Source organism: Hemibagrus wyckioides, linkage group LG10 (assembly GCF_019097595.1).
Source record: "Hemibagrus wyckioides isolate EC202008001 linkage group LG10, SWU_Hwy_1.0, whole genome shotgun sequence".
NCBI lineage: Eukaryota > Metazoa > Chordata > Actinopteri > Siluriformes > Bagridae > Hemibagrus > Hemibagrus wyckioides.
The window spans coordinates 22,320,094-22,347,739 of NC_080719.1; the positions used below are offsets into that span (position 1 = coordinate 22,320,094).

At 38.3% G+C, this 27,646-nt stretch overlaps 3 protein-coding genes across 3 annotated transcripts; all 3 read right to left on the reverse strand.

Annotated features, from left to right (window-relative positions):
* Positions 1–791: 791 nt before the first annotated feature.
* On the reverse strand, positions 792–13,719 carry zdhhc13 (zinc finger DHHC-type palmitoyltransferase 13). Its single transcript, XM_058400549.1, has 17 exons — positions 13,554–13,719; positions 12,051–12,247; positions 10,813–10,935; positions 9,992–10,069; positions 9,228–9,372; positions 8,770–8,834; positions 8,430–8,592; positions 7,844–7,969; positions 7,617–7,750; positions 7,124–7,224; positions 5,530–5,654; positions 3,960–4,022; positions 3,293–3,386; positions 2,916–2,999; positions 2,642–2,796; positions 2,457–2,554; positions 792–2,011 (listed from the first exon to the last, which is right to left on the reverse strand). Exons 1-17 carry the CDS (start codon positions 13,575–13,577, stop codon positions 1,867–1,869), a joined length of 1,920 nt encoding a protein of 639 aa, XP_058256532.1. The 5' UTR covers positions 13,578–13,719; the 3' UTR covers positions 792–1,866.
* Positions 13,720–17,351: 3,632 nt separating this feature from the next.
* Positions 17,352–19,248, reverse strand: gtf2a2 (general transcription factor IIA, 2). Its single transcript, XM_058400383.1, has 4 exons — positions 19,040–19,248; positions 17,992–18,096; positions 17,779–17,905; positions 17,352–17,574 (listed from the first exon to the last, which is right to left on the reverse strand). The coding sequence occupies exons 1-4, from the start codon at positions 19,109–19,111 to the stop codon at positions 17,549–17,551; spliced, it is 330 nt and encodes a 109-aa protein (XP_058256366.1). The 5' UTR covers positions 19,112–19,248; the 3' UTR covers positions 17,352–17,548.
* A 1,313-nt stretch (positions 19,249–20,561) lies between these two features.
* On the reverse strand, positions 20,562–26,674 carry LOC131360230 (annexin A2-A-like). Its single transcript, XM_058400460.1, has 13 exons — positions 26,219–26,674; positions 25,029–25,075; positions 24,563–24,656; positions 24,153–24,247; positions 23,712–23,825; positions 23,169–23,259; positions 21,853–21,932; positions 21,652–21,711; positions 21,446–21,539; positions 21,270–21,365; positions 21,096–21,154; positions 20,892–21,014; positions 20,562–20,765 (listed from the first exon to the last, which is right to left on the reverse strand). The coding sequence occupies exons 1-13, from the start codon at positions 26,367–26,369 to the stop codon at positions 20,706–20,708; spliced, it is 1,164 nt and encodes a 387-aa protein (XP_058256443.1). The 5' UTR covers positions 26,370–26,674; the 3' UTR covers positions 20,562–20,705.
* Between the last annotated feature and the right edge of the window lie 972 nt (positions 26,675–27,646).

A 27,646-nucleotide genomic window follows, 5' to 3' on the forward strand; every position in this document is an offset into this window, starting at 1 on the left:
TTTATTTGATTTTATTTCTTTTAATGGCATTAACCTCAAATAATTTACTTCCTTATAGCATCCTAACCGCTCCTCTATATCACTCTATATAACTTAGAATACTGATACTCGCTAGCTCCTGCTGACAACTATGACTTGTGTTTTTACTAAAAAACCTTTTACTAAAACTGAATCTACCAGCAAGGTATTTAAGGAATATTAGTTAGTTCATGTTATAACTTAAATTACAGCAATGAAAAACTCACCCTTTCCTCCTTTTCCTGCATCTCTCTCTCTCTCTCTCTGAAAAACTCCACAGCCGGTCATTATACAGAAAAATTGGAAAATATTTTAATAACAAGAGATCACACAAAATTGCATATAGTAAACTATAAAACTTGGCATTCAGTCTTTCATTAAAACGTTTCCATTTTGTCTCTGATTAGTCGATTGATTCTGAGACAAATCTAAACTAAACTCTAAACTTTTCCCTGCACCTTGTTCATACGTTTCCAGATCTGGGAACTAATGGTGTTGATTGGATCATGTCAACATGAACCATCATGAAATGAGAATCATGAGGATACCATCACCATTAGATCAATTATAAATGAATGAAGGATTAAGTAACAATGAATAAAAGTGTAGAGATTGGATGGCATCACTGTTTAGAGAAAGCGACTGTGGAAACCATTTCACCTCACCGTAGTGACCAACACTATCAACCTGTGAACAACTGGAATAAAAAAAGTTATAATTCTATTCTTGCCAATTTCGTCACACGGAAATGAATGCTTGCACAAACCAAAGACAAAAAAAAAAATGTTGTTTTTATTCCAAGAACATCCTTCAGCACTACTGGATAGTGCATTTCCCTGGCTGTAAAACAACCGTATAAAAATGAGGACAAAATAACAGGGAAAAGTGGAACTTGACTGGGAATTCTGACTTCATAACTCATCCTGTATGCCTATGACACCTAAAAAGTGCAGAATATAAAAGCGCACTCTTCTTTTTTTTTCTACTTATTTTACAAAAAGGATGACTACATGTTTACAAAAGAATTGAGAACAAAATATATCAAAGTATATTTTGCTAATATATAGTTCAGCTTCCTATTTGGCCTTTTGCAGTTATATGTACTTTTGGGTGTACATAGATTGGGCATATACAAAAATAAGTGTTAAATACATGGGATACTGATAAAGTGGACATTCCATGAGAGTTCTGGTGGGCAGTCGACTGGTGGGTCATCGACTGATGGGCTCTTGTCCTTCCCTTCATTGCTTGAGAGTACACATTTACAGATCTAGGTTAGTAACATGATTAAAGGTTCTGTGATATACACTGCCTTGCAAAAGTATTCAAATGATCCAAATGAACTGAAATTGGGATTATTTGTCTACATAAAAGAGCCAATAATACTGAAGTGGGGAAAAAAGATGACAAAAGTTGTGACCGCAAAAGTATTTGCCGTTCCCCTCTCTCGTATGGCCATGCAAGTAATCATGTGACGTCTGATGCCGACAGCTTGTACTTTTACAACAGGGTTGAATATGGATGCGATCAGAGCTCATGATTTTATTAGTAAATATTATTGTAAACTGTATTGATTCGTCCAGCTACTTTAGTATTATGGGTTGTTTTATGTAGACTTGTGATGTAAAACCCCAAATGCATCAAGCGTGACAAAAATGTGGTTCAAGCGGGTGTGAATACTTATGCAAGACACTGTACAGTTAAGTAGTGGCCCATGCCTGACAGACAGACATGTATTTTTGGTCAAATATATCAGAGAGTAAGGCAGATTATGCAAAATGTGCCTGTGTGCAGTATGTGATCTGGCCATCATCAGAATACAAATATGCTCAGCGATGTTGTTGATGGTCAGACAGGGTCTAGGCTGTTAAACATCTGATGGTCTCGGTTTAAACCCATGGGACTCTCCTGAGTCCAGTCCAAAACGAGAGGCTTGCACAATCCACAGCAGCGCAGTTGGAAGAAGTTTACCAGATTCTTCAGCACACCACGGCTTCACACACAGACACAGAGAAACAGAGAGAAAAAAGAGGAAACATTTAAAATATTCTGCACATGATTACTCCACTCCCACCTTTACTGCCCTATTATATTTCTTATTATGTTCTTTATCATCTGGCCCCAAGACATTAGCATCAGACCATTTAAGTCTTTCATATCTCTCCCCTTGACAGGTCCGTGGTTTTAATTTTATGGCTGATTGGCTTGTTCAGCACGTTTCATTCAGAAGGTACTTTCAGATAATTGGCCATAAATGAACACCTTTAGAGAGGAGCTGTTGATGCGTTATTGGTGATTTTTTTGACCAAGACTACTGTGACCTGTTACCCAAGTGAACCCAAACGATGGCACACAAATTGTGTCCTCCCTCATTGTTCTTTAATTTGTCTGGATATACAGTAGGCATCAATAAACGACTGTCTTTGTAAGTGAATTACTTGAACGGGTTCTGCCTGAGAGAGTAAGCAGGAGGGAGTTTCCTCTGTCCGTGCAGCAAACTCGCTCTTTCTGCAGTCGTCAGTCCAAGAAATGCAATCTATCACAAAAAAAGAAAACATTTATTTGTATAAGAGATACTGAAGTGCATGCAGTTCTACAGTCTGCTGAAGAACAGAGATGATACCTGGTAAAGTTGCTGTGCGAGGGTGATTGAGGCCCAGGCCATGTGTAACAGGGTGATGATGCAGATATAAGTGATCCAGGGTGAGCAGGTGAACAGCTCAGTAATCGTTTCCCACAGCCCAACTGAAGCCCTGCTCACACACCTTTGTGACCAGTCTGCATGCAAATACACACATATACACACACACAAACGTTCACACATGAAACACAGATGTTTAATAAGCAGCAATCATTATCAGTGTTAGTGCCGCTACTAATGACAGAAAGTGACTTACACATAACACAGTCGTACAGCATCCAGCCACACACGAGGTTCAGCGTCATGAGAAAAAGAACAAAGAAGTGATGGTTCCTGGCACCTGGTGTAAAAGGAGAGATGGTGAGACGACATAAATGAGTGGAGAGGGAATGAAATGAATTTTGCCCATTCTATCATGATTACAATTAAACTTGCCAATAATTAATGCCTATGCATTCAGACTTTCACCAAAGAGTGAGCTGACTAACAACAGCTATTTAAATAATTAAGTAATGAAAGCTAACTCGTTATACAGTCTCCTCAGGTGATCAAGCAAAACAATACCAGGACGGTTTTAGAGAAACACCTGAAATGTGGTGAATAAAATGGGAAAAAAAAAAAAAGGCAGGTCACCTATACAGCCATTGATCCAGGGAGAGTGATGATCCTGTTTAGCGATACAGGAGTTACAGGAAAAGCAGTGATGAGCTCTCATTGGCTTCCTCATCTGTACATACAGAACACACACATTTTATAGAATTTAATCCACACTGTACAGTCAGATCAATATTTGGACATTGACAAAGTCATTGTTATATTAATAACAGCTGTCCAGCACAGTATATAAAAGTTGAACTTGAGTAATAAATTCAAGCTCAAAATGAACTATCAGACATTTAAGATATTTATGTCCAAATCATGTGAACAGTACAGGAATAAGAGCACTTTAAAATGAAGAACTCTCTTGTTGGTGAAGCCAAAATGAAAACACCTTCCAGGAGGTTGGTGTATCTGTGTCAAAGACAACAATCAAGAGAAGACTTCCCTAGAGTTAATATAGAGGATTTACCACAAGAGGTCATTGGTTAGACTTAAAAACAGAAAAATCAGATAAGAGTTATTTTTAAAGACCTATGAATTGACCTCTCTGTATATTCACTCACATCTACTTTATTATGAACAACGCTGCTCCAATGATTTAAATCAGTCAATCGTGTGAGAGCAGCACAATGCAACAAAAAAAATCCTACAGATAAAGAGCAGCCTCCACCAGGTTAGGTGTTAAAGACCTGAAACTCACCATACATGACGTGCAGAAGATCCTGGGGTCGAGGCAACCTGCTTCTGCCAGGACTACAATGTTCTACAGGGACACAAAACAGCCAGGTTAGACCCAGTAGTGGAGGAGCCAAAGAAACCTGACTGGACAGTGTTTTAATTTAGTTAATGATGCCATCATCATTTTGCAGTTCTTACAAAACAGACCACATCCCCACACCCCAAAATTTGCTAAGGAATAACACAATTTCTGAGATATGAGCCAGAATGTGAAGGCTTGTGCTATAGCACCACTTAGTTGTGTAAAGTCTGTTGTTGGTACACTATGTTTCAGGCCACACAATTCAATTTAGCAGGGAAAAACGATGAAGATGAAGAAGACTAGGAATCCAAACATTAAACAAAATACAAAATATGCAACAACAACAATATCAGACACACAGACTCATCACCTTTATCTATATACTGTATAAATACTATTAATAGTATATAGCAGGGGTTTTCAAACTGTGTGAGAAAAGGTGCGTCATTTGGCTGCAGCTAAATTTACGTTATGGTGAATGAAACAAAACCAGTCTGATAATGACCAAACAACTCTTAAGAGACAATTCTTTTTTTACAAAGGAATCATTTAAATTAAAAACACACCCACCCACACGAATCAGAAGTCTGAATTAACATAGCATTCACTGAACGACTCACTGAATTCATTTGTTCATTCATTCATTTCTGAAGGCTTCATGGACCTGTGAGAAGTCTTCAGATCAAGTCAAAACAACAAAATCTAAACAGGAGCCACACAGAAAATATGACCAGTCCTACCTCGGGTTAGGGAAGGGTCTTTGGAAAGTTCACAAGTGCTAGCATGAAACCCTTAAAACTTAAACAGCACCTCGCAACAAAACATTCTGCATGCACCAATTTAGATTTCGATTTTTCTGCGAGCCTCGTTTTTAACTGCATATCCAATCGCAAAATCCGAAAGGCCATACACCATAGAAGGCGAGTTTTAGTGCCCTTTTCCACCACATACCTATGTGAGAGTGGAATTTCTGCTCTGACTGCAATAAAAACAAAATACAGATCTCACCTACAGCCATCTCAAGACATGTGTGTCAGTATGTCCAAAATAACTCCTAGATTAGATATGTTGTGTTCCAAGAAGCAGGCACACCCTTCTAACTAATAAATTTCTCTTGCTTACTCTTAAGCTTTCAAACACAATTTGTCAGTTCTTGATATTTGTATTGCATGTCTTTATAAATAAGTGGAACTCGGTATTCAGTTATTCCTCTCATAATGTTATAAGCATTAGGATGCTGTTTTGACATTTGAATGTTTATCATATCTTTCTGTGTTTCTTATAAGCCTTTTTGTATGGCAATCAATTGTATATTTCATTATAAAAAAAAAATTATGGTGAGTCTTGAGACTAATTGTTTAGGTGGGTCCTGGAATGAAAAAGTTTGGGAACCCCTGGTATATAGCATACGTTTATCACTGTTGTATTGCTGCTATTTATTTGCCAGCATAAGGCCACATTTTCACCTGATGCATGGTGTACACTAAAAAAGAAATAAACTCATGCTCACCTTCTTCTTCTCCTCCTCGGTCACCCTGACAATCCCAGGGTCGGTTCTGCAAGTGCGCAGGTAATAATACAGCAGAGCCAAAACGGTCAGGGGAAACATCATTTGCACCGCCGTAGTGGGACCATGTGACCTCTGAGGTTAAGTCTCAATACACACAGAAATACACCTACATCTCTACACAGGTGTAGAGCACTATAACCGATACGAGACCATCCGAGTGAGCAGGTCTTGGTCAGTTGTTCCAATTAAACTGTAGTGCGGTGTGTCAGTCCAGGTCTCCAAAAAAGAACTTTGGAGAGAACTTTTATAGGCATAAATACTGGCTTTTATTTAGTTTATTACTGCTTTACAGTAATATACAGTTTGGGAAGTTTGGGGCTGAGGGAAGCTCCGACCTGGTATAAGAGCACGCATAATTGTTGCACTAGCATGTGGAAACCACAGGCCTGAATTCAATAGATAAGTAGACATGATTCATTTATCCTGTGAAGTAATGTGCATGACAGATTGGATTTTTTTTGTTCTCCAGGCTATAGGAGCCACAGCAGTGAGCCATGGGAAATCATTGGGTCTACAGACACAAATGTCCTTGCTAGAGGTTGGTAAGAACACTCTGCACCACCTGCCACTAATGCCTCATGAGTTTCATAAAGCACTGGATAATGAACTGTTTAGATGAAACAGAAATTAAGAGCCTAGAACAATTAAGAGCCTAGAGCTGCTGAGGGGAGCGTGTACCCGTGCTTACATTATTTCTCAAAAAGTGAGTTTTAAAGGCATGGAAGGAGTTATACAGAATATAACACACACCACACTGGTACAGTGGCAGTGGACCAGAAGGAATGTAGTACTCAAGTCAGGACTGACTGAAGTGCAAATGCATGAACAATGGATGGTGTCTGCCATTCTATACATGCCTTTCACATTTTAATTGCTTTGAAAGATTTTCCTTATTTTTAATTAGGAGTATCAAATAACATTTGAGTGTTCACACTAAGCAGTGTGTTCACCAGGTACACCACTCTAGAGCTCCTGCAACACCAGGGTCTCTGTGCATTTCTTTGTATGTTTGATTGGCTAATGATCATTGAGGACACGCTCAGCCACAGATGACATAAAATGGAGTTCTTTCACATATAAAAAGCAATGTAGAGTTCACCCTGAGGCATTGGTCCTGTGAATGTTCTCTCTACTGAGACATATTCCTCTGAATTTTACCTCCATCTCAATAACTAGACTAGAAAAGTCAGGGTCAGAGAGGTCATCATGAACTCAACGGCCACGCTAACAGAGTTTCAGAAGTTCTCTAGAGAGATGAGAAAAACTGCTGGATGGACAATCTCAAAAATACTTCAGCAAACAGGTTTTTATGGCGACATGCTAGATGAAAGCTGAGAAAAACGATTTTGGAAAGAACTTCTAAGACCTTTAAAGCAAAAAGCAAAGTACACTCTGAGCTGATAAAAACTGAACTGTTGAAGTAGATGATTTAGTGAATGATATCAATTTAATACACTTCACTGAAATCTAGACCACAATAAAGCAAAAACTGAATAGGTTCTGAGCCTACTGTGTGTAAGTGTGTAAAGGATATCTGGCAGGAACCACAGGCACCAGGTGACAAGCATCCAAAATATGGAGGCAATAAGGGTGGTGGAGGGAACCAGACTCTGAACTGTGGCACTTGCTAGCCGTCTGGATACAACACACACACACACACACACACACACACTTAATGACGAATCTTAATAAAAGTGTAAACCTATTGTTTAGTGAGCAGCAGAGCTGAATAAATAATAACATGCTGGTTATAAAGCTGACATAAATCACACTGTAATCTGAAATACTTTTTCCTAAACACACCTAGCTTTTGTTAGTCTGCAATTAAATAAGCTAGTTAGTGTTACCATGTGTAGGTCAGTTAAATAACTAAGAAATTAACTAATATGTCAGTGAAAGTATTATATTTAACAAACAGATCAGCTTTTTTTTTTAAAAAAAATACAATAATCAAGAACAATAATCATTTTGTGCATTTTAAAAAAGACATAAATGTCCGCACTGTGCGTGTGTTTGTGTGTGTGTACCTGCAGGTGAGGTTGATCATAGCGAGCAAACACGCCAGTAGAACCCCTTTTAGTAGCCAGGACTCAGAACTTAAGTCCAAAATGGCTCCTACTGCCCACATCACACACACACTGAAGACACACTGCAGAACGGCCTGATACACATGCACACAAACAAATAAGAAACTATTTAAAATATCCTTTTAAATAGTTCCCCAAAAGATCTCAGGCTGTGTGTGGGTGTGTACCTGGTAACTGTTGAGGAATCTCAAGCAACGCGTGTTGGATTTTTTGCGCTCATTTTTCACCACATTCAGCATATGAATCAGCAGAGGACTGTTCACCTGGTGGGCCAAGTCTATTGGTGTGTGGCCCTACACACACACACACACACACACATACACACACACACACACTTAATGGAGAAACATCTTAAGCACAGAAATGAGGTGAAGCGGAGCTCAACTTTAAGTGTTCTAGCACTTAAAGTTGGTTCATAAATATGCTTTATGTCCAAACATATGTGTACTCCTGACCATCACACCAATACAGTATGTGCTTATTAAACATTCCATTCAATTTTTTCCCTCCACTCAGGGAAGGTGTTCCACTAGATGTTGTATTGTGGCTGTGGGGGTTTGTGTTCATTCAGCTGCAGGAGCATTAGTGAGGTCAAATATCAATAACTTTGTCTGTCTAAATATTTATGGAACTGGCTGCATGCTTACCTGCATTTTTAAACTGTATTTAAACTATTATTGTAATGTCTCATGTAAATGAACTATACATTTAACATCAGTATTTAATTGTAATTTGAATCCTAGTGTTTCTCACATTGGTGTTCTGCAGCTCCACGCTGGCTCCAGACTCCAGCAAGATGTGTGCAGAATCAACGTTGCCAGCAAGTACGGCACAATGCAGTGGTGAGTTCCTGTTCACCTTATCTACTGCATTCACTGACGCGTTACACCGTAGCAGGAAGTTGGTTGGTTCTGGCCTGTAACAAGCAAAACACGCAGCAGGCAAGATCAGTCCATGTGATTTTTTTAAATGAAGCTTTTAAATATCTGACTTCTGGTGATATCTTACTGATATCTTAAGTGTTTAAATGTAGGATAAAAAAAAATGCAAAAACAAGCTGATATTAATAATGAAAAGCAAATAATGATGTTACCCAATAATTTTCTGTGCAGCCAGCATCAGTGAGGTCTGTCCGTTTGCATCAGGAGCATCCACTTCCTGTAAGCACACAAACACCATTGTTTAATACTTATAACGAGGAACTACACAGAGAAGCATATAATCTGTGTTTTATACACATGCTGATCCCTTACTGTGGTACTCACCTCTGCACATCTACTAAAGCTTAATATGTATAACTGATCAAGAAAAATATACTGCAAAGCTGGGCACAACATTATAGTCAACAGTGTTTTGTGTGAGACCATCTAGGAGGAAACCACAGATATCATCTCTTGGCCTTTTTTTGATTTTATCTTAACTCTTACTCAAATAAACAATTATAAATAGTTATTAAAAACCTTGAGTACAATATGCTGGCTAAAAGTTCATTATAATTTGTAGAGTAAAACTCCAGTTAGTTCCAGACTACACTCATTCAGTGTCTCTCACCTGACCCTTGGCCATCAGATATGCTGCTATAGGCATGTTTTGGAAAAGCACAGCGAGATGGAGGCCAGCGTATCCCTCTCCATCCACAAGAGATGGATCAGCGCCGTAACGCATCAGCTGGATCACCGTCTGCAAGTGGCCCTGCCTGAGAAAACAGCAACACACATCAGATATCAGGAGTAGCGTCTGTTTCAGCAGCAGCCTTACTGCTGTTTTAAACAGTAAATTCTTTTAGCTGTTGTTTGTTTTGAGGGGTTTGTTTTTCCATTCTCTTCTTCAGGAGGTGAAATGCTGCTCAGTATTTTGAGGTCAGCTGATTGATTTGTCCAGTCTAAAATCATCTACTTTTTTCCCTCCAGTCCTCTGTTGAGTTAGCAGTGTGTTTTGGGTCACTGTCTTGTTGTAATAATACTGGGTGATTGGATGGCTGGGAGATTTGATAATAGGGTGATCTACTGCTAAATTTAGTCTCACTCTTATGCTGCTCTCAGAATGAGGGCTTGTTCCTTCCAAGAGATTCTATCAGGCCTTGAGTAAGACTCTATGAACAGTATATATTTGGTACCTGATGCCCAACTCCTTCACCTGCTTCTTTGTTTTAGCCTTCAAGCTAATGTGTGTGTTTCTTAACTGAACAATGCAGTATTTGTTTGGTCCCAAAGGTTTTATATTTGCATACAGTTCTATACACACACATACATACACATACATATATATATATATATATATATAAAATGATGCATGTGTGTGTGTGCATCATTTACCTTATGGCCCAGTGGAGTGGTGTAGAGTTTAAATCTCCACCCAACTGATCCACGACTGCACCTTTAGATAAATAATACCTGCAAACACACAGATCCAATACATAAGACAGGGCTGTAGACACAGTGACACGACTAGCTACGTTTACATGCACTGTTTATACATGCACTGTTTGTACAGCATATGTCTAAACTGGACATGTTTCCATTCATATACACATGATGTGTAATCTGACCCAGCGATATACCTGTGCTGATAGTGTGTCATAGAGAAAACATTTAAACAACAATGAAGAATGTGGGTGTCCAAAACAAACCCTCTTTCTAGTGAGATAGCAACAGCAACAGAGAATGTGAAGTTTAATATCTCACCATTTTATATCTGTCCCAGACAGAGGCTTTTAATATTGCTAACATTAAATTGATGAACCGGACCAGACCGGACTTTATAGATCTCAAGGGGAAATGAGAGCTTTCCTTTTCTGTATGCTGCTGTAATGCTCTTATTTCCCCTTGAGAACAATAAAGAGGTAGCTTTCGTTTCGGTATGCTCTCGTTGTTGTAAATAACAAATAAACATTATGCATCAGTTTAATACTCATTTTCTAATTCTACTGACATTAAAAGCTACTGTCATTTTATGTTTATTTATTGCCAAACTGACCTAAGAGTTATTCTAAATAGATTAAAATCTCTAACATGAACTGTGTCTTCTCTCAGGGCTGTTTCACTGTGCAAGGAATGCAGCAACGGCAAGTTCCTCCATGAACTTTTAACCTTCAGAATGAAGAAAGACTGAGAATGAGAAGGAGAAGAACTCTTACTTGATGAGCTCTGTTCTGTTATTAATGGCTGCCCAGTGCAGTAGAGTGACATTTTCTTTATCGGGCTGTCGAACATCGTAACCCGCCTCGACCAGCTCTTTACACCGATCAAACGCGCCAAACCTGCAAAACAACAAAGCATATAGTGTGCACTGAATTCCTTGTTTGTGAGATAAATTCATAGTGGTGGAGTAACTGTGTGGTGCAGAGAGTAGCTTGGAACAGCTTATGGTTTCCCTGATGTTCTCTGGGTACTGTCTGTGTGGAATTTCCCATGTGCTTGAACGGGTTTCCTGTGGGTTCTCTGGGTCTATGAGTGTGAGTGAGTGTGTGTGCATGTGTGTGTGTGGGGCAATGAACTGGCATCCAGATTGTATTCCTGCCTTACTCCCAGTGTACCTGAAACTAGGCTATGGATTCAGGTCCACTGACCAGAATAAAGTACTTCATATCATTATAAAAATAGGAATAAAAAATAATCACATTATGGGGGAAGAAACACAAATGAAAGTGCAAATATTCACTCATTGGGGGAAGAGTACAATCTACCTTCTTGTACATGTAGCACCATTTAAATGAATTATTCAAATTGAAAAATCACACCTACAGTCATTTACATCTATTTGTTTAACAGATGTTTCTGAACAACTCCCATAAAACACTTGTGAGTGCTCACAAACCATAATAAGTTTTTTTAAAAGGCTCATTTCTTTTTTTTTTTTATTGTTTACAGTAAATGCCGTGAATAATAATTAACTTACTACATGGTCTTACACTACACTGCTGCCCATCACACCCATCTGTATTTATCTTCCCTAAACTATCAGCACAAATTTACAAGAACACATGTGCACCAAATGCTTCTGTGTGCTGTAGCACTGCAGTTTCCCTTCAGAGCAACTAAGATTCCCGAACCCTGTTCCAGCTTGACAATACCCCTATATGCACCAAGCAGCTCCATGAGGACATGGTGCTGACAAGACAAGGTTAAAGTTGGAGTGGAAGAACTCGATTGTTCTGCACAGAGCTCTGACTCTCACTCTACCCCACTGGGATCAAGTGGAACTGGAGTCTCTTCCACACCCCACTCTCACTAATGCTCTGTATACCTGTGATGTTTCACGTCATTCAGAAGTTTAAAGGTAGCAAGCTTTATAACTTTACGACTTTTCTGTGATCTAATGCAAGAACTGGGCTGTCTGTCAACAAAGCATGTAAATCACTGACTATTTACTTACTGCGTGGCTTTGACGATGTCCCAGCTGCTGCTGTCTTCAATGTGTGGGTATTTCTTCGGCTGCTGTGTCGGGTCCATCATGGCTTCACCCCTCTGCATGAACTGGAAATTGGGCATGAAGCCATGCGAGTGGCCAGCATGTGCACCGTGCGAACCATGACAGCTTTGCCCATCGTTACCGTGGCTGTGACCGTGACCCTGCAGAGACAAGCAATTACCAAATCACTTCCAACAACCGTAAATTATTCCATCAACCACTGTTCCACCCACAGACAAACTTTAGGTGACACAACCCTCCCACAACGTGGAGTACGTCCTTTGAGATGCAGCTCCAACTTTTCATTCAAAACTCTCTCTCTCTTAACTCAATGCACATTTAGTGTTAAACACTTTCTGATGAAATACTAAAAAGTCAGCAATGCCTAGCAGCCACCTTGAGGCCAAATCACTTTTTTCCCCCCTCATCACAAAGATGACTATCAGACTCGCGAGGTGTGGCCTTCGGGAATTCCTCAGCTTTCTTTACAAAAAAAAAAAAACAGAATGACAGCTGTTCCAAATTATTTCATGTTTATTAAATATAAAATTATTTTGTTCTAACTGAACTAAATAACTAAATATTTGCCAACATCCACTCAATACTGCCTGAAATGTTGGGATGTAAAGCGGTAACTTATGAGAGCTCTTCTGAGAGTTCTTCTGAGAGTTTTGTCATGGGTATCAGAGTACTATTATTCCAAAGAATAAAATTCTAAACAACAAAACAATGTGTAAACAATATAAATTTTCCTCCTCCTCCTTCATCTATATGTTAGAGTTTCTTTTGGAAAAAGTAGACATGACATATCAAATATATATAACATACAGAGGAAATCTCACTTTTTTTCCTTTTTAAATAATGATAAAGCTTCCGAAAAATATCAGTTTAGCTGGACGGAATTCTGAAAATAAATAAATAAATTTATTCCTGAAGACCAAAGCAGAGGAAAAATTCAGGTAGGAAAAAAAGGTCCCTATTCACATTGATGAGTGGTTTCTATATTTCTCAAATGAATAACTCCTAAACAAAACAAAGGTCAATTCTCAATCAAATCTCTTTATTTTCCTCTTAATTATATTCATTAGTAGTTTGTTTCTAAAGCCTCAGAGGTTTTTTGGTCCCCTTTTTCCCCTCAAAATCTTCATGTCTAAATATAAAATCATGTCTTGAAACCTGCTACAAAAAATGCTGTACAGATTCTTGTACTTTAAAAGCTAAAAAATTAGCGACTTAAAATTAAACCAAACTAACAGCCTCAAACCTTTTCTTTTTAACCTCCTAGAATGTCTTACTTCCCCTAATTAAGTGAATAAATATAAATATCGTGAAGTAAGTGTAGACCCTGGCAGCTCCATAGACACCCAAAGGCTAAATTCTCATATCCACTAGCTCTGTTAGCTAGCTCAGTTAGCACACATACTAAACCCATACACTATTATAAACAAAGCAACTAAACTCACTCACCCCACTGCTTTCTTTCCAGTCCATTATTACCGCATTCAAATGTAGTAGCTTATATATAAACTTTAAATGACACCGAAAACTGTGAGTGAAAGCTAAAAAGCTAAACGGCTATACAGCGAAGCCTTCACTGAGCCGAGGTGGCTGCTGTCAACTTCCTGGATACCGGAAACGATCGCAGCCCTCTGATTGGTCCGTTTCCAGCACCATCATGCAGGTGAATGTGTTGCATTAGAACCTTATCGCACATGGTTGAAATTCTGGGCATTGTTTAAAAAAAGAAAAAAAAACGTGAAAGAAAATGTGACGAATACGGGAGTCCAGAAAGACAATAAACTCTTCTTTTATGCTTGTGAGCTTAAGATAAAAAGCATTGGTCATTCATACAGAAAGAACGTCAGGGAGCTCATTAAGACAATGCAGCTGATACAGGAGTAACTGAGTAGAATTGAGGCACTGAGGTTGTGGGTTTGATCCTGAGCTCGAGAGATACATATCATTGACATTATGGCATCTGGCAGACACCTTTATCCACAGCAACTTACATACACCGGTCAGGCATAACATTAAGACCTAATGTTTTGTGTTGGCCCCCCTTTTGCTGCCAAAAAAGCCCAGACCTGTCGAGGCATGGACTCCACTTGATCCCTGAAGGTGTGCTGTGGTATCTGGTAGCAAGATGTTAGCAGCAGATCCTTTAAGTCCTGTAACTTACAGGACATACTTACAGAACTTAAAGTGTTCTTTTGATAGATACCACTGCAGACCAGGAACACCCCACAAGTTTTGGAGATGTTCTGATCCAGTCGTCTAGCCGTCACAATTTGGCCCTTCGTCAAACTCGCTCAAATCCTTACGCTTGTCCATTTTTCCTGCTTCTAACACATCAACTTTGAGGACAAAATGTTCACTTGCTGCCTAATATATCCCACCCACTAACAGGTGCCATGATGAGGAGATCATCAGTGTTACTCACTTCACCTCTTAGTGGTCATAATGTTATGCCTGATCAGTGTATATATCTCATTTATACAGCTGAGGGTTTGAGGGGTGGTGGTTTGGCAGTGATGGGATTTGAGGACATGACCTTTTAGGAAGTCATCCAATGGCCTAACCACAAAACTAGCACTCTACTGAACAGAAACTTTCAGATATATATATACACTGTATTTATTTATCTATCCATCTGTATCTATTTAGAAATGAAACTGACTGCAGTGTTGCAGCTGTATAGTTTATAGGCATAGTGTATAGTGTATAGACAAATATAAATCTAGATAGATAGATGGATGGATGTACTCGAGTGATCCCAGAAAGAGAAATTTGTAATAATAATAATAATAATAATAATAATAATAATAATAATAATAACAACAACAAAAACAAATACTGTATAATCAAAACACACCCAGTACCTCAGACAGATCTTTTTACACATATTGTACTAATTGTACTTCTGCTTGTACAGGTAATTTTATTTTTTTGTTTTTATTTTATTTTATTTTATTTTCATTACACAGACAGTCAAGGGTGTCCTCCACCTCATACTCCATGTTCCCTGAGACCCTATGTAGGGTACGGTGCTACAGAAACAGATGGATGGATGTCACAGTAATAACTGTTAGTCTTAAAAAAAATAGTTAAGGTTTTTTATTTTAATGTCTGAAAACATCTTAAATATGTTTTCATTTATTTAAGTTATTAGGTATTGTTATATTCTAAGTTTACTATTTAAGACCAATTTAGAAATCTTTGAGAATTTAACTTTTTGTGGTTTCATGTCTCATATCTTGTTTCCATGTTTCTATTAGAGTTTGATGTACTGTATTTACATACCTAGCACTGGGTCATGTATTTTTTTTGTTTTGTTTTTTTTGCCATTTCCCTGCACTTTACTGGCTACCAGTTATCAGATCCATCAATGTTAAAATACTAGACCATGTTGTCGACTAGGAAGCTGTAATTTCCTACCTTAATAAGAAATGCATTTCTGTGTGGACATATTAATCAGAAAAGTGTCTCTATTTTTTCCCCCTCCTAATCTTCATTTGTCCAGTGTGGCTGAGACTGTGCTCATGATAGCTTTAGATTCCTGTTCTTGACTGAAGGAAAGGATCTACTGCTGTTGTAGCTCATCCACCTGAAGCTGAGATGCTTTTCTGCTCATCACGGTTGTAAAGAGTGATTATATCTCTAAACTCTAAATTTCCAGGTATATTATAGACAGCAAGGTGTTTCAGACTGCAGACCATTTGCTCACATGATTTCTTTTTTCAGAAAAACTCACACTAACATCCATGCCATAGTTAGTCACAGGGATCAGACCTGTGGTACACCTGCTGCTTATCTATGTGGATTATACTGACGATTAAACATCCTTTTTTTAATGCTCATAGTGAGCATTTTCTGCTTTGTTAATTTATTATGTTAATTTATTAGTTTGGGAATAAAAACCACACACACAAACGCTTCCTGAGTTCTTCTGCTGAAATCTTCCACAGTGTGATGGCCAGGTGCCTAAGCAGGACCACAAACTCGTGTCCCAGATCCAACATATTTTTATTTCGGAAATGAATTAAACAGATGTTTTTAATAGTTGACCACAAATCTGCTGTTTGCATGTCTTTTTGCTTCCTTCCTGCTTCTTTAACCCTTAGATAGAGACAGAGGAATTGGTTTGATGAACATGATTCTCTAACAAATACTGGGCCTCATTTATCAAACATTTAGTGAATTGTGTAAAAAATCTTCTGTCAGATTTACAACAGCTTAGGCAACAAAGGCTTCTTGGTACATGTGTATGTAAAGTATAAAGCTTGTTTCTGATGCGGTTTATTTGCATTTAGTGACGCCTACAACGTTCAAAGGCAGCTGAACAGGAAACGAAACGTCAAGGTGTAAGTCTGAGACACAGGCACTGAAGTTATTCTTACTAGCTTTTCTGCTGATAAAAATAGTTAATATTTAATAATATATGACATTTGTACTAATAGGCATTTGTTTCCAGCTTTATGCATTTAACACATTGCCATTTCTTTACTTATAATTGAATGATTAGATTAAATTGTCATGATTTACAGGTGTGTTGGATTACTCTCAATTTTTAAACTTCAATGAATGCCAGTAATATCACACAAAATGTTCTCAAGTGTGCTTACAGTCCCTGACCTACTGAACATAAGGATGCTTTTTTTTTTTCTTCAAATGTATTAAATAAAAGCAATTTAAACTCCACACTATAATCCTAATCTTAAAAAGTGCAGTAATCCACGCTAGTTAACTGGTCGAGGTTTACATTACTTAGTCTTCTTAAATATACACTGATCAGCCATAACATTGTGAGCAGTGACAGGTGAAGTTTGACGAAGGGCCAAATTGTGATGGCTAGACCACTGGATCAGAGCATCTCCAAAACTGCAGCTCTTGTGGGGTGTTCCTGGTCTGCAGTGGTCAGTATCTATCAAAAGTGGTCCAGGGAAGGAACAGTGGTGAACCGGCGACAGGGTCATGGGCGGTCAAGGCTCAGTGATGCACGTGGGGAGTGAAGGCTGGCCCATGTGGTCCAAGACGACAGACGAGCTACTGTTTTTTAAATCATATTAAGTTGAATTGATGGAATATTTCTCCATTTAATATCGAGTACAACTCGTTTTTCAAAACAATTTATTACATATTACAAAGCAAAATGATAAACAGAAAAGAGAAATAAATGGGTCTTTTTTTCCATATATATATATATATATATATATATATATATATATATATATATATATATATATATATATATATATATATATATATATATATATATATATAAAATGTCCATGGAAGGCCGTTTGTGGAAGTGGGTGATCTAGGAAAGATGGGGATCTGCTGTTTGTAATAAATAATATGTATACAGTCCTCTCTTTGAGTCCAGCGTTCTTACTCTTCCTCGGTCAGTATGGCACACTTCTTCACTTCTCTCGCATGAATTCTGCACTTTCTCCTCTTCCTCCTCACTCTGCTGTATTAGAGCCGGTGTCTGCAACAAAGCCGATTAAAAACAATTTTAAGACCACGATTAATATTTCACATCATAACACAACAGACACGAAAACCATCAAGCTGAGCACAGAAATGTTGATATATCTAACATTATTAATTAAACACAATGAGCGCAGACAAGCAGGTCTAAATTTAAGGTTTATTTTTAACCACTAACAAAGAATCAACATGGCAGCCTTACTTTTTCCATCACAGGCTACTATCTTGACTTTATCCACCTTCACCAGGTCGGTGACCTCCCGGAACTCCACGTCGTTCAGAACAAACGTCCAGACGTTGTCGCAAAACCTGTACGTGTTCAGCGATCCCTGCAGGTCGGAACAGGAAGAAGCCACATTACACTACATATCCATTCTGACCATCATGTTAAACAGTCAAGCAGAATAGCACTCACTTTAAAGTTGACTCGGTTGCGAACTCGATTAGCCAGCGCGGTGTTGATGGCTTTGTCGAACTGTAGCAGGACTTGCAGGGCTAACTGTGGGGTGATCTGTTGAGTCTGAAGAACAAAAATCAGATAAATTGGCCACACTCTGGCTGTATGATAAAAACCTTTACATAGTTCATGGGACCTTAGGTGCAGTATAATTTGTTTGGGTCACACAATATAAAAGCACAGTACTTTATACTCACTTTACACTTTATTTTATACTCCATTATTTACACGTATCGTGTACGGAGAAAACGCAAAGTTCTCTCTCTCTCTCTCACACACACACACACACACACACACACACACACACACACACACACACACACACACACACACTGAAGCGGGGATCGAACCCCGGTTCCTTCGGGGGCGGGGCAAGCTTTCTATAACCCCCCTTGACTTTTCCAGCACTCAATTAAATACTAATACAATGCTAAGGGTTTCGTGCACATATGTCGATGAAACAAAAGTGTTTAAAACGAATGGTAAACAAAAAATATCTATAGTTTAATTATTTTACTTTATCAGGCAGACGTCACATGACCCAAACAGCGCTTACAGACTATAGGAAATCTGGTATTTTAGGGTTTGTTTGTTTTTTGCCCAAAGTTGTATGTGAACACCTTGTTATATTAACTAATAATTTAATTCCCCGCCCTTATTTTAATCCGATTTTCTCCAAAGACTCTAAATTCTTTCACAACTAGCAGCTTTTCCAAGTCGTGCAGACCTCCAAATGAAGTGGAACCCATAACCAGACTAGCAAACTGCTAAAGAGCTGAAACAGCTAACTGCACAGGCGAGTTTTCTCCATCGTTGTCTAGATTAATTAATATTACCACGACGATTCCCAGATGTTTCATTTCTACACAGATCGTTGGTGCAGATGTGCAAATAAAAAATATCCATCAGCTACTTCAGGTGAATAAACAATGACTGTACATGACTGGCCCAGCCTCCAGAGATTAACGCTAGCAGGGTTTGGAAGGCGCGTGCTTCTTCAAATTACCTGTATCAGTTCATCGAGACTCTCTTGTAAACTGTTTCCGAGCGTCGTGTTTCGGTAGAGCTGATACGCCATTGCGTGTTTTTAGACAGAAACCAAAACGGAAATTCAAACGATAGAACCGTTAAGGAGATGTTTTGTATTTAGCTTAGCTTAGCTGACCTTTCAGACGAACCATTCACTTCCTCACGTATTAAACGGATACTACGGAAAGCCGCATGGACAAATAGCTGCCGATGCGGAAATACGCGTAGCAGTATGTCACCATGTATTAAATATTTAAATATTGAAAAATATTGATTAATCAGATGTTTTGTTATTTTTATTTGTATTTAATTACAGTAGCACATTTAGTTTGTTTATATTCTGACCTTGTGGGCTGGCTTAAAAAACAACTTTTAACACTTGAGTATGCTTGAGTAGGTACTATAAAATATTTGAAAATCATGATTAAGAAAGTAATTGATATTAATTGCATGAACATCTCTGCAGTATCCAAAATTTTCCTGATGAATAATAATGGAATATAATGAATTAGAATTGATCTTTTCCCTCTAGCATGAAAACACATCCAATCATCAATAATAGCAAGTCCCTCCATCTCAAATTCAAATTTGATTGGTCACATACATAATCGTACACAGTATGATATGCAGTGAAATGCTTATATATATATATATATATATATATATATATATATATATATATATATATATATATATATATAAACTGTTCCCACAAAGAGCATGAAATTGTCCAAAATGTCTTGGAATGAAGCTGAAGCATTAAGAGTTCCTTTCACTGGAACTAAGGGGCCGAGCCAAACCCCATGGGGATGTGACAGCGTTTAATGCTTCATTTTTTATATTTTATATTTTTTCCCTAAATAATATTTACTGACTTTCAAAAATAATGCAGCTTTGCTGGACACTGCAGTTTAGTCCGGTCAGAATGACATACACTTGAACTCAAAATGTCTGGACACTTCTTGTCCACTCTTCAGTGCATCTGCATTCTATTTCACTTTGATTTTATTTACAGAAGCTACACAAGATGAGACAAGACTAGCAGTTTCATGACACATTATGATCTAATTGATGTTTGACTATATGCATGCATATCATTTCTAAGAGCCACAGAATGTGCCAGTGTCTAACAGGCCAGGTGAGCAGGTGTTTCTCCCAGATTTCCCGATGGCCAGTTTGGGCCCGGTGTCTGCTGTAGATCTTCTGCTTACCTTAGAGGATTTGAACAAAAGTCTGGATAACTACACAAATGAACAGTGTTCCTATTGAAGTGGCCATCAGATGGGACTTCATTGATTTTCCCAATGATGAAGTCATTTGGTTTTGAAATATTCATGCTTTCTGAAAGTAACTGTGGATTGATTATTAAGAGCAGCTCGGTTCTTCCACCACACATGATCATCAATAACAGTAATATCTTGAAGCTGTCTTTGCTTGTACAATTTTAATGACCGAAATGTATGTGAGAGAAATAACAACATATCAAAATATATGTTTCATTATGCAAATATTTATTAAAATTCATACTATAAATAACACTACTAGAGCTGTTGAAAGCTACAGATGCTCTATATACGTTTTCTCATTCCTCACTGCTCTGTTTGGATGAACAGTGTAAGCGTTAAGTTGCCCATCCTTTCTTGCTAATCATCTCCTCCACACAGATTTAGCAGAGCTCTTTGGTAGTCACCCTTTGTGCTGTCCTAAGAAAAAAGGAGACATGAAATATATGAGGAGTTAGTGTTGTAAGTGTGTGTATGTGTGTGTGTGTGTGTGTGAGAGAGAGAGAGAGAGAGAGAGAGAGAGAGAGATACACTAATTATACTAACTGAGATCGTCTGGTAGAGTGATTTTCCAAAATGTGCCTTGTACTCCATGCGGATCTTCATGAGATCCACTTCACAGCGTGAGACCATGATCCGAGTCACAACCTTCTCCTTGATGCTTTTAGTCTAGATATGTTAAAGTTAGTGTAGGTTTGAACAGAATAGACCACAATTTCAACATGACGCCACAATAAAATGAACACTTACCTTCATGGCGTCATTGAGTTTGCTAGCAAAGTAAAGCTGCTTGTTTTCAAAGCACTCCACTACAGAGAGAGAGAGAGAGAGAGAGAGAGAGTAACTGCTTCATATCTCTATTACATTAAATTCATTGAATTCTGTGTAAGTGAATGTTCTGGAAAGTCTAACATCATTAGCTACCGAGTGTAAGGAAGGATTTCTCCAGATCTCCTTTCACCTCCTTCCGAATGCTCTCCTTTATGTCATATGGGCTGTAGCTGTTATACCTCCCAAACACTACGGAAAAGAAATATATCTTTCATATATTCTCATCCTATTATCACGGACAGGTTCTGCTCAAACGTGTTAGTTTTTACCTTTCTGGAGATGTGATACACTCCTTTCAGAGAAAATAGCTATCCAAGTGGCCACATCCGTTCCCTTCCTCTTCACCCCTGCCTCATAGAGGGCCTGCGATAATTCAGACACGCGGTCACGTCATACTGTATCTGTTACGCTGGAGAACGTTTGCTCTCCAGACGCATCTTATTTGCTTAAATGCTTCATCCTGATCAATACTCACTCTGGCATCATTGTCGATCTTTTCATAGTCCACGATGTTGCTGGGTTCATCTCTTTTAGCCTTTATTTAAAATGCACACACAAATACACAAATAATGGTCCCGAGACGTTGGACTTTTGAGCAAGCTCCATAAAGCTTTCCATTATTACTGTCACTTTAAATAAATAGTTGAATGTAAACATGAATATACTTTTCATTTACCTCAACCAGAGACAGCAGCAACCTACAAAAATCACCAGAAGTATCTCCAGCCACGTCTTTCTCCAAGTCCTTCTTGAACACTATCACCAGGCAATAAAGGTTTAATGCTTTAAGGATTACATTTCACCATTTCTTCATTTTTTTTTTACACACAAAACTTATAGGTTTATGATCTCTGTATACCTCAGCATGTGTCTATTCATATTCATATTACTCAGTATGTTTACATTTTGCTGCATTTTACATTCTATATTATTTGACATGTTTACATCCCATGACATTTTAATACCCTCTCATTACACCGATCAGGCATAACATTATGAACACTGACAGGTGAAGTGAATAAGACTGATGATCTCCTCATCATGGCACCTGTTAGTGGGTGGGATATATTAGGCAGCAAGTGAACATTTTGTCCTCAAAGTTGATGTGTCAGGAAAATGGACAAGTGTAAGGATTTGAGCGAGTTTAAGTTTGAGAGGGCCAGGAGCTGCAGTTTTGGAGATGCTCTGATCCAGTGGTCTAGCCATCACAATTTGGCCCTTCATCAAACTCACTCAAATCCTTACGCTTGTCCATTTTTCATGCTTCTAACACATCAACTTTGAGGACAAAATGTCTTATTCACTTCATCTGTCCTTCTCATAATGTTATGCCTGATCAGTGTAGACTGTATTATTTAAGCAGATACTATAGATTATAGATTGTATTACACATACAAAAACTATAGACTATAGACTGTAGTATATAGTCACCATTAAAGTGAATGTGGTCCATGGTGTCAAATACCAATGAATGTCCTAGACCAGGGGTGTCCAATCTTATTCAGAAAGGGCTGGTGTGGGTGCAGGTTTTCATTCCAACCAAGCAGAAGCTACACCTGATTCCAACTGGCTAATCAACTGATCTTGGCTTTCAGTAGACTCAGGTGTGGCTTCTGCTTGGTTGGAGTGAAAACCAGCACCCACACCGGCCCTTTGCGGATAAGATTGGACACCCCTGTCCTAGATCTAGCAAATTTATCTTGTGTTAAACTGGAACTTTAATTATTGACATTGAAATATATCTCCTGATTAACATGTTTAATCTCATATTTGCTCCTGTCCAAGAAGTTCAACTTTTTAAAAGATTGCCATTGGCAGCATGTTTTAAAAGCAGCTAACTTCCAAGCACTTTACAGCTGCTTCCTATAAGATGCATGTTTGATTAGCTAGCGTAAAAGCAGTGCAGCATGTGTAAAAAGAGGAATTTCTAAATTTTCAGTTTAGCTCATAACCAGCCCTATGGTGCCACGAAACAAAAAGCCTTTCACTTACATTCCTTGTAAACTTTTTTAATCTCCAGCAGCTCCTCAGTGCTACGAGAGCAAACAATCTCGATCAAACTCTCCTCATCAGTGCCAAGACCCTATAAAGGAGAGAACATCCCTTAAACATAATGATCACTATATCTAAAGCTGGGCAATATGACCAAATAATATTGATATTACCGGTAAATTATGTCACAAGACACTTTTCTGAGATATTGTGGATATTGCAATAGCTTTTTAAAAAAAACTAAATAATTAATTACAAATGGACTGGAAGCAGCTGACACGGTTTGGAGGGAGGAGGGAGAGTGAGTATATTGGTAGGAGAATGTTGGACATGGAGCTGCCAGGCAGGAGGCAAAGAGGAAGGCCAAAGAGGAGGCATATGGATGGAATAAATGAGGATATGAAGCTTGTGGGTGTGGCCACTGTGGCCACCCCTGAAGGGAAAAGCCAAAAGAAGAAGAAGAAGGACTGGAAGCAGCTGATGTGATGTGAAATGAGTGTGGTGTTGTCTGTGTTAATTTTTTATGTGAAGGCTGAAACTCACCTTCATTGAAGCTCTGAGCTCAAAGGCATCATACTGCGCTGTGTTCTTCATCAGGCCCAGAATTAGACTTTCTAGAGATCCTGACAGCGCTCCCTTAAGGGCAGTAATCATGTCCTACAGCAATCCACAACACAATTTACACTGTATATTAATGTCTCATGTATCATCTGTGCTATTAAATAAATCTTCAACACAAAGTTTGACTTAAATCCTTTTTGACAGACTCTTAGCAGTTTGCTAATATCATTGAAGAGTTTACCTTTAATTGCAATGAGGTAGCTTACAAAATGTTATCTCCCCATCTGCCCCAGAGGCCAGTATTTTCTACAGCATTTGACCTGCAAAACTTTATGAAGTCTAATGTTGTATGAATAAAATATATTTAATTTGTCTGCTCATCCCTGTGAGTGTGAACTCGTGGTAGTTTCTGTTAAAATGCACCTTTTTTGCTTTCCTCTCATACTCAAATGCAATCTCTCTCCTCTGACTGTAGGTGCGCTGTGTTAGGATATCAATGATTAAGTCCTCATCAACACCTGGAATAGAGGAAGTTGGAATTAAATGAGGTTTAACCATCTGAAATACTGCAATATTTATTCTATAGGTTGAACCGCAATGCTGTAGACTATAGAAGATAAAGTATAACAGATTAAAGTTTTGATCTAAATGAAAGCTCATACACTGAGAGGATTGTCTGTCCATCTGTACAAACCCTGATTACAACATTTCATCAGACAGAGAAATAAAACTATAAAGCAATTAAAATGAATCATTATTTCATTCATTCCAATTTATCAAGGCCTGAAACAGCTAATGCAGTAAAACAACCAATGAGTTTCTTCCTCTCTTACCTTTAGTTTTGATGGCTGTATCGATCCAGCCAGCATCCTTCTCCGGGTCAAAATTTAAAGCTGGTAACACTGTCGGGAACCGGGGTTCTCTCCCCTGAGGGTTGTTAATTAGAATAATTTTAATCATAATTATATTTAAACAAGTATAATTGGGTTAAAATTTGTTGGTGTCCTTGAAGTCTAGAGGGAAATTAACACATTTTTAGCCAAATTGCTAATTAATTTTTTTCTCATGGCTGGAGCGGGAAGCTGTCCCAAGGTTGCGATGGATTTTAACAGGAAACATGGCGAGAAGCTCACACACACGACACTGCTGTCAAACTCAGAGCCAAAGTTGTGAGAGACGACACCGTGTGTCTTTACAAACAAACACTGATCATGTAGAGGATGTTCTGTCGTGTTAATTTCTCCTCTGTATGTCTTTTTTGGGACACCTTGTATGTGCATGTAGCTCTTCCATACTCACCACTCCAAGTGTGAGCTGACCCAGAAATTGAGAGACCATTGCCATTTCTGTAAGGTATACAGTTAGAACATTTACTTCTGTCTTGATATATTGATGATATACAACAAATGAATTCCAGGAATGTTATCTAGCACACGGGTTAACCGGCCCACACCCGTCTCAAAGGTCGGGGTGATTGTTGGAGATCAATATAAAATGTCACATGACTGCCAGACACACCCGACATACAGGACTGTTAGTTTTAACACACAGGGTCTCACTGTTCTCAAAACAGTCATCACAAAACAGCAAAAACCTTGTGATAAGTACAAGAAGTCTCAAAGAAAGTGCAAGGAAAAAAAATTCAATTTTCAATTCAGTTTATCTGTATAGCGCTTTTAACAATGGACATTGTCTCAAAGTAGCTTTACAGAAGTATAGAGTTAAGTTACTGTTGTATCACTATTTTGTCCCTACATTCAACATTCTAGCCCTATTTTGTCCCTATATTCAGCATTCTATCCCTATTTTGTCCCTACATTTAGCATTTTATCCCTATTTTGTCCCTATTTTCAGCATTTTATCCCTATTTTGTCCCTACATTCAGCATGTTATCCCTATTTTGTCCCTACATTCAGCATGTTATCCCTATTTTGTCCCTACATTCAGCATTGCATCCCTATTTTGTCCCTACATTCAGCATTTTATCCCTATTTTCAGCATTCTATCCCTATTTTGTCCCTACATTCAGCATTTTATCTCTATTTTGTCCCTACATTCAGCATTCTATCCCTATTCTGTCCCTACATTCAGCATTCTATCCCTATTCTGTCCCTACATTCAGCATTCTATCCCTATTCTGTCCCTACATTCAGCATTCTATCCATATTTTATCCCTAGATTCAGCATTTTATCCATATTTTATCCCAATTTTGTCCATACATTCAACATTATATCCCTATTTGGTCCCTGCATTCAGAAATTTTCCCTATTTTATCCCTACATTTAGAGAAGAGTGAACAAACAAAAAAAATGAACAATGTCTGGTCTGAAATATAAGCAGGAAACTGAGTGCAACATATCAGAACAAAAATGTCGGAGTTTCTGCCCACAAGACTGTGCGAACACAACCTATGACTTTTTTAAATTGTTAAAATTGGCCTAAACTACCCTTGAAAAGAAAATAGCAATGAGTCAAAGATCTGACCGACCTGTACTGGAGTCGTTGAGCTGTTTATACAAATGCAGTGCTCCAACTTCAGCTTGGTACCTCTTAATGACAACCAGTTTATGACTCAGTATCTGTCTCCCTCCCACCGCTTCAAGCCTCACAGACAATAATATGTCACTTATCAGCATCATACCTGATTAGTAGTTCAGTGCAGTTTAGTCATTTTATGGAGTCGGAAGAAATTCATGTCTGCATTTTAATATGCAGTGGCTTCAGAATGCACTCAAATCCCCAGGAATCAATCAATTAGTTTTTAATATCAATAAATACACATCTTCCTGTGAGTACTTTATTGCAAACTCCTGTTTTCTTACAATGAATTCAAAACTATCAGTCAACAAACACCACCTCAGATGACCTGTCCCTAAGGAGACTTTTAGCCTGAAGGAAAGCCGTGGAAATTAAAATGTTAAAGATAAGGTAAGAGGATTTCATAAGTGTGGACTAGGGTGTTGAACCAATAGTGAGGAAGTGGAAATTGCTTCAATTCAATTCAATTCAATTCAATTCAATTCAATTCAATTCAATTCAATTCAATTCAATTCAATTCAATTCAATTCAATTCAATTCAATTCAATTCAATTCAATTGTATAGCACTTTAACCATGGACATTGTCTCAAAGCAGCTTTACAGAAGTAAAGGAACATAGAAAAAGTTGTTACTATTTATCTCTAACATCTAATCCTAATAAGGAGACGGTGGTGAGGAAAAAACCCCTGAGATGATATGAGGAAGAAACCTTGAGAGGAACCAGGCTCAGAAGGGAACCCATCCTCATTTGGGTGACACTGGACACTAAATAATGTAAATTTTGATAATGTCCTTTCGTCAACAGTTTACAGTCAAGAAGAATTGTGCAATCAAGAGCTTGTGAGGAACTAATAGATCAGTATAGTTTCTGAGGACCTCACAAACACTACCTGGACAAGGCTGCCCCTCTAAACTCAAGAACAAAAGCAAAACAGAAAACGGTGAGAGAAGCCAACAGTCACTCTGAAGGATTTCCTCAATGAACTCCATGCTGCATTCCAGCATCACTCACCTCCCTCATCGACCTCTCCATCTACCATGGCCTCCTGATGAAGAGCTAGAGACTTACAAACCACAGAAAACTTGCATCCAGTCTATCCCAGTACCTGAACCTACGCAGCTCAGAGAAGCCAAGTTGACGCACAGTAACAGAACTGGGGGATATGATTGATCACCTCTGCTTTAATAATATTTGGAGATACCATTATAAGTTAGTTAATATGCAAGTATGAAGAAGGTAAATGGTAAAAACAATAATTTGCCATAAGAACAATTTTGCACTGGTCTACACAACCACACCTAGATATAGCAGTCCAAAAAATAACGGAAGAGCAGGCCAAACCAAGAATGTTCCTTTTTCTGCGGCAAGTATGAGTT

Bases quoted from the DNA above. Each gene is read 5' to 3' on its own strand.
- zdhhc13 (XM_058400549.1), bottom strand. From the start codon at position 13,577: ATGGACTGGAAAGAAAGCAGTGGG. The intron at 12,248-13,553 runs GTGAGTGAGTTT...TTGTCTCTGCAG, and splicing joins ACTGGAAAGAAAGCAGTGGG to GGTCACGGTCACAGCCACGG. The intron at 3,000-3,292 runs GTGACCTGCCTT...CTTTTACACCAG, and splicing joins CTGGATCAATGGCTGTATAG to GTGCCAGGAACCATCACTTC.
- gtf2a2 (XM_058400383.1), bottom strand. From the start codon at position 19,111: ATGGCGTATCAGCTCTACCGAAACACGACGCTCGGAAACAGTTTACAA. The intron at 18,097-19,039 runs GTAATTTGAAGA...TTTGTTCTTCAG, and splicing joins GTCTCGATGAACTGATACAG to ACTCAACAGATCACCCCACA. The intron at 17,906-17,991 runs GTGAGTGCTATT...TCCGACCTGCAG, and splicing joins GCAACCGAGTCAACTTTAAA to GGATCGCTGAACACGTACAG.
- LOC131360230 (XM_058400460.1), bottom strand. From the start codon at position 26,369: ATGATGCTGATAAGTGACATATTATTGTCTGTGAGGCTTGAAGCGGTG. The intron at 25,076-26,218 runs GTCGGTCAGATC...TATACCTTACAG, and splicing joins GCTCAACGACTCCAGTACAG to AAATGGCAATGGTCTCTCAA. The intron at 21,155-21,269 runs GTAGCTAATGAT...CTCTCTCTGTAG, and splicing joins GAAATCCTTCCTTACACTCG to TGGAGTGCTTTGAAAACAAG.